The sequence below is a fragment of the Bos mutus genome, chromosome 23 (genome assembly GCF_027580195.1).
Source record: "Bos mutus isolate GX-2022 chromosome 23, NWIPB_WYAK_1.1, whole genome shotgun sequence".
Classification (NCBI taxonomy): domain Eukaryota; kingdom Metazoa; phylum Chordata; class Mammalia; order Artiodactyla; family Bovidae; genus Bos; species Bos mutus.
This window is the reverse complement of record NC_091639.1, coordinates 11545040-11559976: the sequence shown is the minus strand read 5'-3', so window position 1 is coordinate 11559976 and position 14937 is coordinate 11545040. Positions and strand designations below refer to the sequence as shown.

The 14937-nt window shown below is 47.3% G+C and overlaps 1 protein-coding gene across 10 annotated transcripts in view; it reads right to left on the bottom strand.

Annotated features, from left to right (window-relative positions):
- The window catches only part of GMPR (guanosine monophosphate reductase), a 60636-nt gene that overhangs the window by 25414 nt on the left and 20285 nt on the right, over positions 1–14937 (bottom strand). For 6 of the 10 annotated variants that reach the window (XR_011462152.1, XR_011462151.1, XR_011462154.1 and 3 more), the window contains 2 exons: positions 1916–1997; positions 371–461 (listed from right to left, as the gene is read on the bottom strand). Coding sequence is in view for 6 of the 10 variants with exons in the window: in XM_070360785.1 (XP_070216886.1) it covers positions 371–461; positions 1916–1997 (173 nt within the window). In the remaining 4 variants the exon portion in view is untranslated. The remainder of the gene's footprint in view (positions 1–370; positions 462–1915; positions 1998–14937) is intronic. The other 4 variants (XM_070360783.1, XM_070360784.1, XM_005898224.3 and 1 more) reach the window with 1 other exon arrangement.

The following is a 14937-nucleotide window of genomic DNA, read 5'->3' as shown; positions in this document are numbered from 1 at the left end:
CTGGGGGTGTTGCCTATGGGCCCGTGTAAAAGCTGGGCATGAACTCCTCCACTCCCACCAGACTCGTGCTAAGCCTCTGCCTCCTCTCCTTTTCCCCCACCATCACCAGTGGCTTCCCAGCTGCCCACAAACCTCTCCCGACAGGTCAAGAGCCAAGGCTATATATATACTCTGAGGCCTGGCTCCGGCAGAGACACCGGGACCAGGGGAGCCACCTTCCCCCACATCCAGTTGCAGGGAGGAGCCGTCTCCTTCTGTCCATCCTTACAACACAGCCACTCGCTCCCTGGGGGCTGTGGCACTTCCCTCCCGACCAAGGCACCCCTGCCCCAGACACGCACTGTGCGAGGCACAACTGGAGCTTTACAACCTCTGGTTCTGGTTCAGAATCGGCCTTTCTCCTTTCCCACTCCACTGCGAGATCCTGGTGGGCAGGGACTCAGCTGCAGTGGCCTGGAACTCTGCATGGGTGGGGGACAAGGCGGGGGAGTGGTCCTGATGAACCCCCAGGTTAAAAGGAGAAACTGGGTACCCACTTCCTCCCAGCCCCAGTGGCCGTGGGGCGCATTTTTAATGCTTTTCTCCCCCAGGTCCCAGGAGTTGTTCTATGATGAACCTTATTTAATGCTGTCACCCGCGCTTCCCTGGTGGAGCTCAGTAGTAAGGAGCTGAGCCAAGGCAGGAGACACAAGTTTGACCCCCGGTCCAGGAAGATCCCACGTGCCAGGGAGCAACTAGGCCCATGTGGCACAACTACTGAGCCTGTGCTCTACAGCCCGGGAGCCCTTACTACTGAGCCCACGTGCCTGGAGCCTGCGCTCCGAAACAAAAGCCCCCACAATGAGAAGCCCCTGCAGCACGACTAGAGAGTAGCCTCCGTCTACCAAAACTTGAGAAGAGCCTGCACAGCAACAAACACCCAACACAGCCAAAAATAAAGATAAAATTATTTAAAGAAAAAAAAAATGCTTAGGGCCTTTTACAAGCCTACAGGGCTCTCCTTCCTGAAGAGTCTCTTCCTGCCCATCCAGGTCCCTCAAGGCTGACGACTGTGCCAGGTCACAACACAACCAAGTTTTCTGCCTCCCTCGCAGATTATGGTTTGCTTCCTTTTTTGGTAGTGTCTTCTGAGAGCATGGTATTTGTTAAAAAAAAAAAAAAAAACTTTGCTGTTTTTTTTTATTCTCAAGTGAAAATGTATATCTCTTTTCCTTCTCTCCCATTTTAGTGTTTGGTTAGTCATGGATGTGCGAGGAGGAATTTTTAATATGAAGAAATTAAAAATAAGGAAGTTCATGCACCTGTCTGGCCGAAAGGGAAGGTCAGCATCAAGTGGCCCTGAGAGAAACAGATCTACCCAGAAGACGGTAGAAAGGCGCCACCTTATTCCTCCACTCAGAATGCCACTGCTGGCCCTGGGAGAGAAGGCCTGGGAGGATGCAGCAAAATCTGAGCTGGATATGTATCAGCTGAAGAGCCAAAGGTGATAACTGCCTGGGCCATGAGTCAAGTTCAAATGTGGCCTCAGCTGCATGCTTATTTGTAATGTTTGGGGTCCCTCAAACATTCACATAAACTGGAGTCATTCACATCCATTAACTGTCCCTGTGAGCTCTTCATCCCTCACCTTCCTCTTCGAGGTGAATGGGATCATTCATGACTCTCACTCTTTTCTTCCACAGGAATGTTCTGAAACCAAGACCTTATTTGAATCGAACCACATTCAAGTTCATTCAGAAATTCCCAGAGGCATCAGAAAGCAGCTCAGTGATATTTCTATTCAGGAGCCTCTTCCGATCAGAAGCTCAACAATACTTCCAAAAGAAATGTGCTTTAAACCTGTGGCTGGATCATTCCTGAGGTCCCTTCTGGGCATCTCCCAGTGTTAGACCCCAATCCTCCCAGCAAGTCTTACCTGGTCCAACTCCCACTTTGATGATATCTGCTCCAGAAAGAATAAGCTCTTCTACCATCTCTCCCGTCACCACGTTCCCTGCCTGGGATAGAAAGAATATAGCTCATGATCATGAACTACCCCAGGAGGAACAAAGGTGAGTGATGGAGGAGCCCCACACCTGAACACGAGGAGGAGCCAGTTCTGAGGCCACCAGGCAGCCAAGGGGACAAAAGTAAAACACAGGAGAAGACAAGGGCCCAACCCCTGAATCAACTTTCAGCCAGTTGGTGGCTTAGGGTTTTCTCCAGGTTTCCTTTCTTCTCAATTAACTGTGATGGTGTGATCACTCACCGAGAGCCAGACGTCCTGGAGTGTGACGTCAGCTGGGCCTTAGGGAGCATCACCACCAACCAAGCAAGTGGAGGTGATGGAATTCCAGCTGAGCTATTTTAAATCCTAAAAGATGATGCTGCTAAAGTGCTGCACTCAGTATACCAGCAAATTTGGAAACAACCCTAAATAACAACAATTATCAAGAACACAGAATTGGACACCCCAGGCTACCTCTGGGTGAGCTGACAGCATGAGGAATTTACAGAACTACATGACTTTGGAACTCCAAGAGACCTTGGTCTTTCCAGGTCAGGCAAGACAAACTCTTACGGAGAACCCAAACATATAAAATAGCAATGAAACACTCTCTCAGCTGATTAAAATGTTAATCGTGGTTCACAGTTTGTAAAACCCCTGAAGAACTTCTATGGAACCAACAGAACCCAGAATTAGGGACTACTGGTCACCTCACAGTTGGGAAAATGCCTAGGTATCCCAACCTAAAGGAAATCAGTCCTGAATATTCATTGGAAGGACTGATGCTGAAGCTGAAACTCCAATACTTTGGCTACCTGATGCCAAGAACTGACTCTTTCGAAAAAACCCTGGTGCTGGGAAAGACTGAAGGCGGGAGGAGAAGGGACAACAGAGGATGAGATGCTTGGATGGCATCACTGACTTGATGGACATGAGTCTGAGCAAGCTCCAGGAGTTGGTGATGGACAGGGAAGTCTGGCATGCTGCAGTCCACGGGGTTGCAAAGAGTTGGACACGACTGAGCGACTGGGGTGAACTAAACCCATCCTAGGGTCAGTGGTTCCCACTGAGATATGAAAAGGCAGATGAACCCCAAACCCCAAAGGCACCTTGGGGACTGGTACATACTTCATTTTCAGAACAACATGAAACTGTGGTCCTAAGAATAAACCCATAAGCCAGGAAGTGGTAGAAACTAAAAACCAGACGGATGCATCTGGTTTGAAAACAGTGCATGTTCTTTCACTGCAGGAGCCTGGGAACATGAAAATAGCCCTTTTTATTACAACTCACTGGCCTGTGGATTCTTCGGTTGGTGCGTAGAATACTTGGCAGGATGCCTGTCTGAATGTTCACAACTGTGCACAGTCTTATTTTGGGCAGTGCATCCCTAACTCATACAACTTGTTTTTTGTCACTGAAGCCCCAAAAGTGTCTGTTCACTGAATTGATTCCAAGGGGAATTTTTCTTTCTCCACCTGGAAAACATGACTTTTAACTTTGTATATAAGCATCTTCAAAAGGGGTGATGAGGATGGCTCAAAGTTACTTTAATCCCAACAGCATTTGACAATGGAAAATGCTAGTCCAGAGAAAGGACAGGAACATATGAGAATACAGTATATGATAAAGACGGCATTTCATGTCACAGAGGAAAGGAACAATATTTCAATAGACAGAAATATTGAAATTTGGGGAGAAAGGGATCTTTTGGAAACAGATATGGATTATCACTCATACCTTGCACCAAAATAAGCTTCAGATAAATTAAAAGTTGTCTCCTCCCAGATTTAGAGGAAAACTGAATACTGTAATACACATACAAGTGAAAAAACATAAAGACAGATCTGTCTACATGAAAGTTAAAAATCTGCATAAACACACACTCATACATATAATCAACAAAATTAATGACCTGCTGGAGAAAAAGATTTACAATTACGAAGAAGACTAACATTATGAGAGCTTTTCCAAATCTACAAGAAAAATGCAAGCACCGCACAGAATAACTTCCGAAAGACATGAACTAACGAGAGAAATAACAGTGGCCAATAAACACAGGGAACGTGTTTAACCTTCACAGCAATCAAATCTCAATGAAGACATCAGCAAGCTACCACTTTTCACTTAACAAATTGTCAGTGATTATAAAAACTAAATGCTGAAAACAGACACTCATTCTCTGCCAGTGGAATGCCTACTCCAGTACAAGTTTTCCTAGAAAATAATTTGCCCATATACAGAAATGAAAAGTATGTATATCCTTTGATCCAATAACTTCCAGGATTTTCTCTCAAGGCAATCATTATGGATGAGGTCAAAGATTTAACTACAAACATGTATTACTGTTAACAGTGCAAAACTGCAAATACATTCCCCCAAAGGGGAATGGTTCAACAATCTCTGGCCAACCCGTGTGATGTTTATAAGATTGGTTTGATGCCATGGGAAAATGCTTAAATGCTTTCAGTATAATGTTAGGAGAAACAGAAGGAAATAGTAAGATCTCAGTTTTGTTAAACGAGTATACGTATGCTGCTGCTGCTGCTGCTGCTAAGTCGCTTCAGTCGTGTCCGACTCTGTGCGACCCCAGAGACGGCAGCCCACCAGGCTCCTCCGTCCATGGGATTCTCCAGGCAAGAGTACTGGAGTGGGGTGCCACCGCCTTCTCCAAAGTATACGTATAGATGGAAATATACACCAAAATGCTGATAAAACATGTCCTGGTGAGGGAATATTCTGACTTTTATCAATAATTCCTTACAATTTCTTGAGTTTGACAGTAGAAACTGCATTACTTTTACAATTGAAAGTTATAGTTTCTGTTTTCTTAGGGGTTTTTTTTTTCTCCTAAGCATACAACTCTGAACCTGGAAAAAAACTTAGTAGGAATCCAAGAAGGGCTTCCCTGGTGGCTCAGCATAAAGAATCTGCCTGCAGTGAAGGAGCTGCAGAAGACACAGGTTCGATCCCTCGGTCGGGAAGATTGCCCTGGAAGAGGGCAGAGGAACCCATTGCTGTACTCTTCCCTGGAGAATCCCATGGACAAAGGAGCCTGGCAGATACAGTGCATAGGGTCGCAGAGAGTCAGACACAACTGAAGTGACTTAGCATGCACACAGGAACCCAAGAAACAGCAGGCCAAGCTCTCATTCTTCCTCCCTGGTTGACTTGCTAAAAATTCAAAATAAATTTTACAAATAAAAATCAATTAGAAGTTAAAAATAAAACACCTAAAGAAGCTACTCGAAGCTCCCTACAAGGTTTCACTTTCACTGTGGATTTCTCTCTCCATTCTGGTATTGCCTACAGACCAGTTTAAAAGGGTTCACTTTATACCAAAGAAGTCAATTCAAATCACCTCAGATGGACATAGCAAGTATAACCATGTGAGGTCAAGGTAGGTTTAAAAGTGTGGAGGGAGCTGATGCCATTAAGAGTCCAGGGGCTTCTCAAGGTGTCCCCATGTCCCCTGAGCTGCCTTCGGGGCTCCTGAACCAGAGGCGGGCACCACAAAGAGGACTGAGCATGGAAAAACCCAGAGTGATGACGAAAAGCCTCCAGCCCGAGGACCACACAACAAGAATGCTGATGACCAGGAGAGGACTTTGAGTGTCCCCTTGCAGAACAAAAACCTATCCAAGTTTGAAACCAAGACGGGCAAACACAAAAGCTGAAAGGAGAAGTCACGTTCAGAAACACGAGAGGCCCCGGGAGTGTGGTTAGGCTCTGGGGGAAGCCCAGCCCACAGCACAGGCAGCCGGCGGGCTCGGGGTGGGATGCGCTGGGGTGGGGGTGGGTAGTTGGCCGGGGGTGATTAGCGAGCAGTCGGCTTATCTTGGCCAGAAACAGCTTCTGTGGGGAGTGGATACCAGAGGCTCAGAAGGTAGCAGCACGTCCAGCTCGGTCATGACAGGGGCAGCCAGGACAAATAGAAGCCGCAGACCCTAGCTGGGTCCCAGTGCAGACAGGCGGAGATTTCTGTTAGGGCCCCTCTCCCCAGGGAGGCCAAGCACTGTCCGGACACCACCTCCTGCGCCTGTGTCCAGGGCAGGTGGGAGGGCCCAAAGAACACATAAAAGGAACAAAACGAACATTTCACGTACTTCTGTACCATTTAAAAAAGGCCTCTAGGGGCCTCCCTGGTGGCTCAGTGGTTAAGAATCCCCCTGCCAAGGCAGGAGACGTGGCTTCCAATCCTGGTCCAGGAAGATCCCACAGGCCGAGAAGTGACTAAGCCTCTGTGCCACAAGTACTGAAGCCTGAGCACCCTAGAGCTCAGCTCTGCAACGAGAGAAGCCACCATATGAGATGTCCGCCAGCCGCAACTAGAGAAAAGCCTGCGCAGCAACGAAGACCCAGCACAGCCAAAAATTAAATAAATTTTTTTTTTAATTAAAACTTTTAAAAATAAATTAAAAAGTCTTCTGGGAAAAATCCAACCCCAATTCTTCCAGTTCTTCTTTGGACCCAGACATCCATGGCAAGATAACTTCAGAAAGCTGGGGCTGACTGAACGCCCTCCCATTCACTGGGTAATTTTAAGAAAATCATATCCACTCCAAGTCTCCATTTATCCTGCTATAAAGCGGGGCTGATCAGACCCACCTGTCCTTGTCACTGGAGGGTTTACAAAGGAGTTTCACCAATATCCATCTCCAGAACTTTTTCATCATCCCAAACTGAAATTTTATACCCATTAAACAATAAGTTTTCTACCCACTTTTTACTGCCTCTTCAGAAGTCTTTTGCCAAGAAAAATCCTTTCTGTAGAATGAGAAAATTTGGAAAACTCAGCAGCAGCCACAGGACTGGGAAAGGTCAGTTTTCATTCCAATCCCAAAGAAGGGCAATGCCAAGGAATGTTCAAACTACTGTACAACTGCACTCATCTCACATGCTAGCAAGGTAATGCTTAAAATCCTTCAAGTTAGGTTTCAACAGCATGTGAACTGAAAACTTCCAGATGTACGAGCTGGATTTAGAAAAGGCAGAGGAACCAGAGATCAAATTGCCAACATCCGCTGGACAGAAAAAGCAAGAGAATTCTAGAAAAAGATCTACTTCTGCTTCATCGACTACGCTAAAGCCTTTGTGTGGATCACAACAAACTGTGGAAAATTCTTAAAAGAGATGGGAATACCAGACCACCTTACCTGTCTCCTGTGAAACCTGCATGCAGGTCAAGAAGCAACAGTTAGAACCAGACATGGAACAACAGACTGGTTCCAAACTGGGGAAGGAGTAGGTCAAGGCTATATGTTGTCACCCTGCTTATTTAACTCACATGCAGAGTACATCATGAGAAATGCCCGGCTGGATGAAGCACAAGCTGGAATCAAGATTGCCAGGAGAAATATCAATAACCTCAGATATGCAGATGACACCACACTAATGGTAGAAAGTGAAGAGGAACTAAAGAGCCTCTTGATGAAAGTGAAAGAGAGTGAAAAAGTTGGCTTAAAGCTCAACATTCAGAAAACTAAGATCATGGCATCTGGTTCCATCACTTCATGGCAAACAGATGGGGAAACAATGGAAACAGTGACAGACTTTATTTTCTTGGGCTCCAAAATCACTGCAGATGGTGACTGCAGTCTTGCAATTAAAAGACGCTCACTCCTGGGAAGAAAAGCTATGACAAACCCAGACAGCATATTAAAAAGCAGAGACATCATTTTGCCTACAAAGGTCCATATAGTCAAAGCTACGGTTTTTCCAGTAGTCATGTACAGATGTGAGAGTTGGACCATAAAGAAGACTGAGTGCAGAAGAAATGATGCTTTTGAACTGTGGTGCTGGAGAAGACTCTTGAGAGTCCCTTGGACTGCAAGGAGATCAGACAAGTCAATTCTAAAGGAAATCAACCCTGAATATTCATTGGAAGGACTGATGCTGATACTGAAGCTTCAATACTTTGGCCACCTGATGCAAACAGCTGACTCATTGGAAAAGACCCTGATGCTGGGAAAGGCTGAGGGCACGAGGAGAAGGCGATGACAGAGGATGAGATGGTTGGATGGCATCACCAACTCGATGAACATGAGTTTGAGTAAACTCCAAGAGACAGCAAAGGACAGGGAAGCCTGGCATGCTGCAGTCCATGGGGTCACAAAGAGTCGGACAGGACTGAGCAACTGAGCAAGCAGCCAACAGCAGCAGACTGAATCTGGCCTGAGGGCCAACTCCTGACAGAAAGTGCTGGAACATCAATGCCAGAGTCTTCCCCCATGCACCCGAGGATCTCTCTCTATTTACCTGGGCATCCCAGGGAGTAGGAGATGCCACCAAGGCAATAACCACCTTTCACATGAAAAACACAAGCAACCAAATTTACTGCGTGACTCTCGAAGACACACATCAGCTGAATCTTGGGGGCCCTTCCTAGCTCCTACCGCAGTTTCAGTTTACATCAGTTCCAAAGAGAGGATGAGCCAGAAAATCTAGGCTAACTTGGCCTGAGAGGGCATCTGCGCTTCAGGGAGGTAAATTCTGGTGCCCACGGCCGCCACCTTTGAGAACACTGAAGAGCATCACCCGCCCCACCCTCCTGCCTCCCCAGAAAGAGGCATAGAGCAGGCAGGGCCCCCGTGTGACTCAGAACCTTGTGTGACCATGAAATGCTGGAGAAAAGGATCCAGACAGGTGTCTGAGCCACTGGCCACACAGAGAAAGGCCAAGGACGTGCCCACAGCTTCCCAAGGGTCTGCCAACAGTGGCTGACTTGACATTGCCCAGCGGAGCAGAGCTAGTCTCCTCTGAACAGATTAGGTGTCACAAGCCTGTGTCCTCAGGGCCAGATCAGAAAGAGCCACCAGCACAAAAGCACCTCCCAGACCCAACCTGGGTTTTGCAGGTGGCTCTCATGGTAAAGAATCTGTCTGCCAACACAGGAGACACAGGACACCGTGGGTTTAATCTCTACGTTGGAAAGAGCCCCTGGAGGAGGAAATGGCAACCCACTCCAGTATTCTTGCCTGGAAAATTGAATGGACAGAGGAGCCTGGTGGGCTACAGTCCATAGGGTCGGACACGATTGAACCCACAAAAGAGACCCAACATAGGAACCTCTCCGTCACAAGGAGCCTGAGCTGGGAGGGGGTCTGGCTGCAGCAGGGTGCAATGAGGGGGCCTGGAAAGGGGGATTCCAGACCCTGGGGACACACCATCTAGCTCAGTCCCACCTCTCACTGGCTGTGTGAACATCAAAAAGTTTCTTGACCCCTCTAAGCTGAAGCCTCCCACCAACTAAAGTAGGTGCTCTTAGCCTTATTCGAGCACGAGTTATCACAAAAGACAAGTGCCTGGTCCTTGCTAGTGCCTCTTTCCACAGTCCCTGGAATCCACCCAAGAACACACCATTCCCATTCCTCTCGGAAAGCCACCAGGCAGAGGCCCAGAGGACTTGTCACACTCTAACACTCAGCACCTTCACAAGCCCCTTTTCTGCCAGTGACATTCTCTAAACATCCCCGCTTCCTCCCTCCTGACCTGCAGCGGTGCTTTCCTTAGGTGAAAGGTAAGAAGCAAAGGGTCCACGTGAATCCCAGATGTGCTGGGCAATGGGAGCAGCAAGCCTGGAACTGGGGCTCTGCCAAGACGCTTCTGAGCCGCCCTTCCGTTCACTGCAGAGTAACCATCAGGACAGCACTCAGCATCCCCTAAGTTATCTACCTTTCATTTCCTCATCAGTGGACAAGTACATCCTCACAACACCTCCAAATGCCACGAGAAAAATTATCTTCCTAAAGACCAAGGGTGTTAAGAGTACTGGAGGTCTCCACGTGAACCTGAGGGGTCAGTGTAGGTAAAGCAGCCAGGGGAGAAAGGCTAGAGCCTCCTGCTCATCACTGGGGAGACCAATCCCAACACTGGGAACACGCCCCCTGGGCAGTCGGCAGGCGCTGCAGAGGAACACTGGAAAGTGTCACCCCGTACCCCCCCGACGCTGCCTCGCCGGGGAAGAGGCACAGAGCAGGCGGGGCCTCCGTGTGGCTCAGCACCCCTGGGTGCCCAGGGGGCGTGGGAACTCAGTGTCACTCTCCCCCTCCCCACCTCAACCCCACCCCAGCAGCCCCCAGGCACTGCACTAGGCCCTTTCCCTGCCCTGCCAGCCCACCTCCTTCCTGCATCGCCCGTCTCCCCTGCTCCTCTCCCTGGAGCTGGAAGCCAGGCTCCACAACAGGCAGCCTGCTCAGCCCCGGGTACAGCCAGCTGTGAGCTAAACTCACCAGCAACCGTGTGCAGGGTGCACTGGGAGCTCTGGGGCGCTGGGGCATTTCTGCTCTCACTGTCCTTATTTCAAAAAGTGGCTCATGTTTTCTCCTTCTTCTTAAAACTAATAAACACCCCCTCATCCCACCCCCATTTCTCTTCTCCATCAGCCTCCCGCCTCTGGTTCAGATCCCAGAGCATGTGCCCTCAATGGTACTTGCCCACTTGCCACTGGGTGACTACTGCACCCTTACCATCAGCCCATCTGATCCCCATGATGACGCTCCAACCATTTTTATCTCGACCAGCTTTTCACAAGGAGAAGAATGAGCTTCGGGAGGTAGGCGATGTCCCCAACGTGGTTCAGCTGAACCATGGTGCTCATATGGCCACACCGACATCAGGGACCCTCAGCGATGTTAATGCTGGTACAACCAGCATGCAGGTAGAGCAAGAGGTCAAGGGCAAGGGAGGCGCCTGGGAAACAGGCTTAAGATTCACCCCAGGAAAAAAAAAAAAAAAGATTCACCCCAGGAACAGTATATGACCCCACAGCTTCCACAAAACGATGTGGGCCATCGCAATGGACTACAGAGGCAAAGGCCCAGAAGATATGCAGTAGAATCACCATTTATACGAGGTTCAAAAATAGGCAAATTAAGTGCTGTCCTTTAGGAACGCATTGGTAGATGGCAAAACCAGGGACACTCGAGGAAAGAAAAGAGCACCAAGAAGGGTGGGGCTTTTGTCCGAGGTGGGAGGAGGGGCTGCAGAGTACAGGTGCGCTGAAGGGCCCCTGCTTTTATGACTGTTTATTAAACACCCGTGGATGTTTAATGGCTTTGGATGGAGGCAACGCAAAAACAATACCCAGTTGTGGATGTGACTACTGATAGAAGCAAGGTCCGATGCTGTAAAGAGCAATATTGTATAGGAACCTGGAATGTCAGGTCCATGAATCAAGGCAAACTGGAAGTGGTCAAACAGGAGATGGCAAGAGTGAACGTCGACATTCTAGGAATCAGCGAACTAAAATGGACTGGAATGGGTGAATTTAACTCAGATGACCATTATATCTACTACTGCAGGCAGGAATCCCTTAGAAGAAATGGAGTAGCCATCATGGTCAACAAAAGGGTCTGAAATGCAGTACTTGGATGCAATCTCAAAAATGACAGAATGATCTCTGTTCGTTTCCAAGGCAAACCATTCAATATTACCGTAATCCAAGTCTATGCCCCAACCAGTAACGCTGAAGAAGCTGAAGTTGAATGGTGCTATGAAGATCTACAAGACCTTTTAGAACTAACACCCAAAAAAGATGTCCTTTTCATTATAGAGGACTGGAATGCAAAAGTAGGAAGTCAAGAAACACCTGGGGTAACAGGCAAATTTGGCCTTGGAATACAGAATGAAGCAGGGCAAAGGCTAATAGAGTTTTGCCAAGAGAACGCACTGGTCATAGCAAGCACCCTCTTCTAAAAACACAGGAGAAGACTCTACACATGGACATCACTAGATGGTCAACACCGAAATCAGATTGATTATATTCTTTGCAGCCAAAGATGGAGAAGCTCTATACAGTCAGCAAAAACAAGACTGGGAACTGACTGGCTCAGATCATGAACTCCTTATTGCCAAATTCAGACTGAAATTGAAGAAAGTAGGGAAAACCACTAGACCATTCAGGTACGACCTAAACCAAATTCCTTATGATTATACAGTGGAAGTGAGAAATAGATTTAAGGGACCAGATCTGATAGAGTGCCTGATGAACTATGGAGTGAGGTTCGTGACATTGTACAGGAGACAGGGATAAAGACCATCCCCATGGAAAAGAAATGCAAAAAAGCAAAATGGCTGTCTGGGGAGGTCTTACAAATATCTGTGAAAAGAAAAGAAGCGAAAAGCAAAGGAGAAAAGGAAAGATATAAGCCTCCAAATGCAGAGTTCCAAAGAATAGCAAGAAGAGATAAGAAAGCCTTCCTCAGCAATCAATGAAAAGAAATAGAGGAAAACAACAGAATGGGAAAGACTAGAGATCTCTTCAAGAAAATTAGAGATACCAAGGGAACATTTCATGCAAAGATGGGCTCGATAAAGGACAGAAATGGTATGGACTTAACAGAAGCAGAAGATATTAAGAAGAGGTGGCAAGAATACACAGAAGAACTGTACAAAAAAGATCTTCACAACCAAGATAATCACGATGGTGTGATCACTCACCTAGAGCCAGACATCTGGAATGTGAAGTCAAGTGGGCCTTAGAAAGCATCACTACGAACAGAGCTAGTGGAGGTGATGGAATTCCAGTTGAGCTATTTCAAATCCTGAAAGATGATGCTGTGAAAGTGCTGCACTCAATATGCCAGCAAATTTGGAAAAGTCAGCAGTGGCCACAGGACTGGAAAAGGTCAGTTTTCATTCCAATCCCAAAGAAAGGCAATGCCAAAGAATGCTCAAACTACCACACAATTGCACTCATCTCACACGCTAGTAAAGTCATGCTCAAAATTCTCCAAGCCAGGCTTCAGCAATACGTGAACCATGAACTTCCAGATGTTCAAGCTGGTTTTAGAAAAGGCAGAGGAACCAGAGATCAAATTGCCAACATCCTCTGGATCATGGAAAAAGCAAGAGAGTTCCAGAAAAACATCTATTTCTGCTTTATTGACTATGCCAAAGCCTTTGACTGTGTGGATCACAACAAACTGTGGAAAATTCTGAAAAAGATGGGAATACCAGACCACCTGACCTGCCTCTTGAGAAACCTACATGCAGGTCAGGAAGCAACAGTTAGAACTGGACGTGGAACAACAGACTGGTTCCAAATAGGAAAAGGAGTATGTCAAGGCTGTATATTGTCACCCTGCTTATTTAACTTCTATGCAAAGTACATCATGAGAAACGCTGGGCTGGATGAAGCACAAGCTGGAATCAAGATTGCTGGGAGAAATCTCAATAACCTCAGATATGCAGATGACACCACCCTTATGGCAGAAAGTGAAGAGGAACTCAAAAAGCCTCTTGATGAAAGTGAAAGAGGAGAGTGAAAAAGTTGGCTTAAAGCTCAACATTCAGAAAACAAAGATCATGGCATCTAGTCCCATCACTTCATGGGAAATAGATGGGGAAACAGTGGAAACAGTGTCAGAGTTTATATTTTTGGGCTCCAAAATCACTGCAGATGTTGACTGCAGCCATGAAATTAAAAGATGCTTACTCCTTAGAAGGAAAGTTATGACCAACCTAGATAGCATATTCAAAAGCAGAGACATTACTTTGCCAAGAAAGGTCCGTCTAGTCAAGGCTATGGTTTTTCCAGTGGTTATGTATGGATGTGAGAGTTGGACTGTGAAGAAAGCTGTGCGCTGAAGAATTGATGCTTTTGAAATGTGGTGTTGGAGAAGACTCTTGAGAGTCCCTTGGACTGCAAGGAGATCCAACCAGTCCATTCTAAAGGAGATCAGCCCTGGGATTTCTTTGGAAGGAATGATGCTGAAGCTGAAACTCCAGTACTTTGGCCACCTCATGCGAAGAGTTGATTCATTGGAAAAGACTCTGATGCTAGGAGGGATTGGGGGCAGGAGGAGAAGAGGACAGCAGAAGATGAGATGGCTGGATGGCATCACCAACTCGATGGACATGAGTTTGAGTGAACTCCAGGAGTTGGTGATGGACAGGGAGGCCTGGCATGCTGTGATTCATGGGGTCACAAAGAGTCAGACACAACTGAGCGACTGAACTGATTAAACACCTCTGTTTTATGCCCTTGTTTGTATGTATGTCATATTTCACAACTGAATACTTCAATTATCTAAGACAAAAAAGTAGAGCCACTAGATTGCTTCGTTCAAAGAGTGTAATTTCTGGTCACTAACTACTGGAGGTGCACTGGAATGACCTGGAAAGATCTAGATCCCACTACCAGAGAGCAGGGGTAATGTCAACAGCAACCCAGAAGTACTCACCAGAAGGAATCAACAAAGGACCTCTCCTGCTCAAATATTTGTCCTACTTCTACCATCCCAGTCATCACTGCACAGAGTTTGTGTTTAACACCAAATGTTTGCAGGGCTCCCAGGTCCCAGCAGAGGGGAGGGGGTGTCTGCCCTCCCGGGAGGCCAGCTTTCTCATTCCTCCGTTGCCACAGATGACTAGGGGCAGAGGAGCCAGCTGGGGCCTCAGGACTAGATACATATCCTTGCTGGGTCACGACAGGAGCCTGAGGAAGCTGCCCAGCTCAGGACTGAGAAACAGAAGACTGGTCACGTGTATGGCCCAGTGGAAGGAGGGAGCTTCAGCATTAAAGTTAACAAGGATGGGGCATGTTTACAGGTCTCCAGGGGCAGAGTCTGGACTCTGAATTCTGACCACCCTGACCTCAAACCCCAGCTCTGCCACTCCACAAGGTGTGCCACACTCACAAGGGTGTGCCCTTGTGAAAATCCCAAAGTCAAAGGATCAGGAATAAGGCTTTCTCATCTGCAGTAAACTTGGGACAATAGTTCCTACTCTTTACAGAGATGCTGTAAAGAGAAAGTACAGAAGGAAGCCTCCTGAAACGGAGGAGTGAGAGTGTCAGTCACTCAGTCGTGTCTGACTCTTTGCAACCCCATGGCCCATGGTCTGCCGGGCTTCTCTGCCCATGGGATTCTCCAGGCAAGGATGCTGGAGTTCACTGCCCTTCCCTTCTCCAGGGTACGTTCCCAACCCAGGGGTCGAACTTCGGTCTC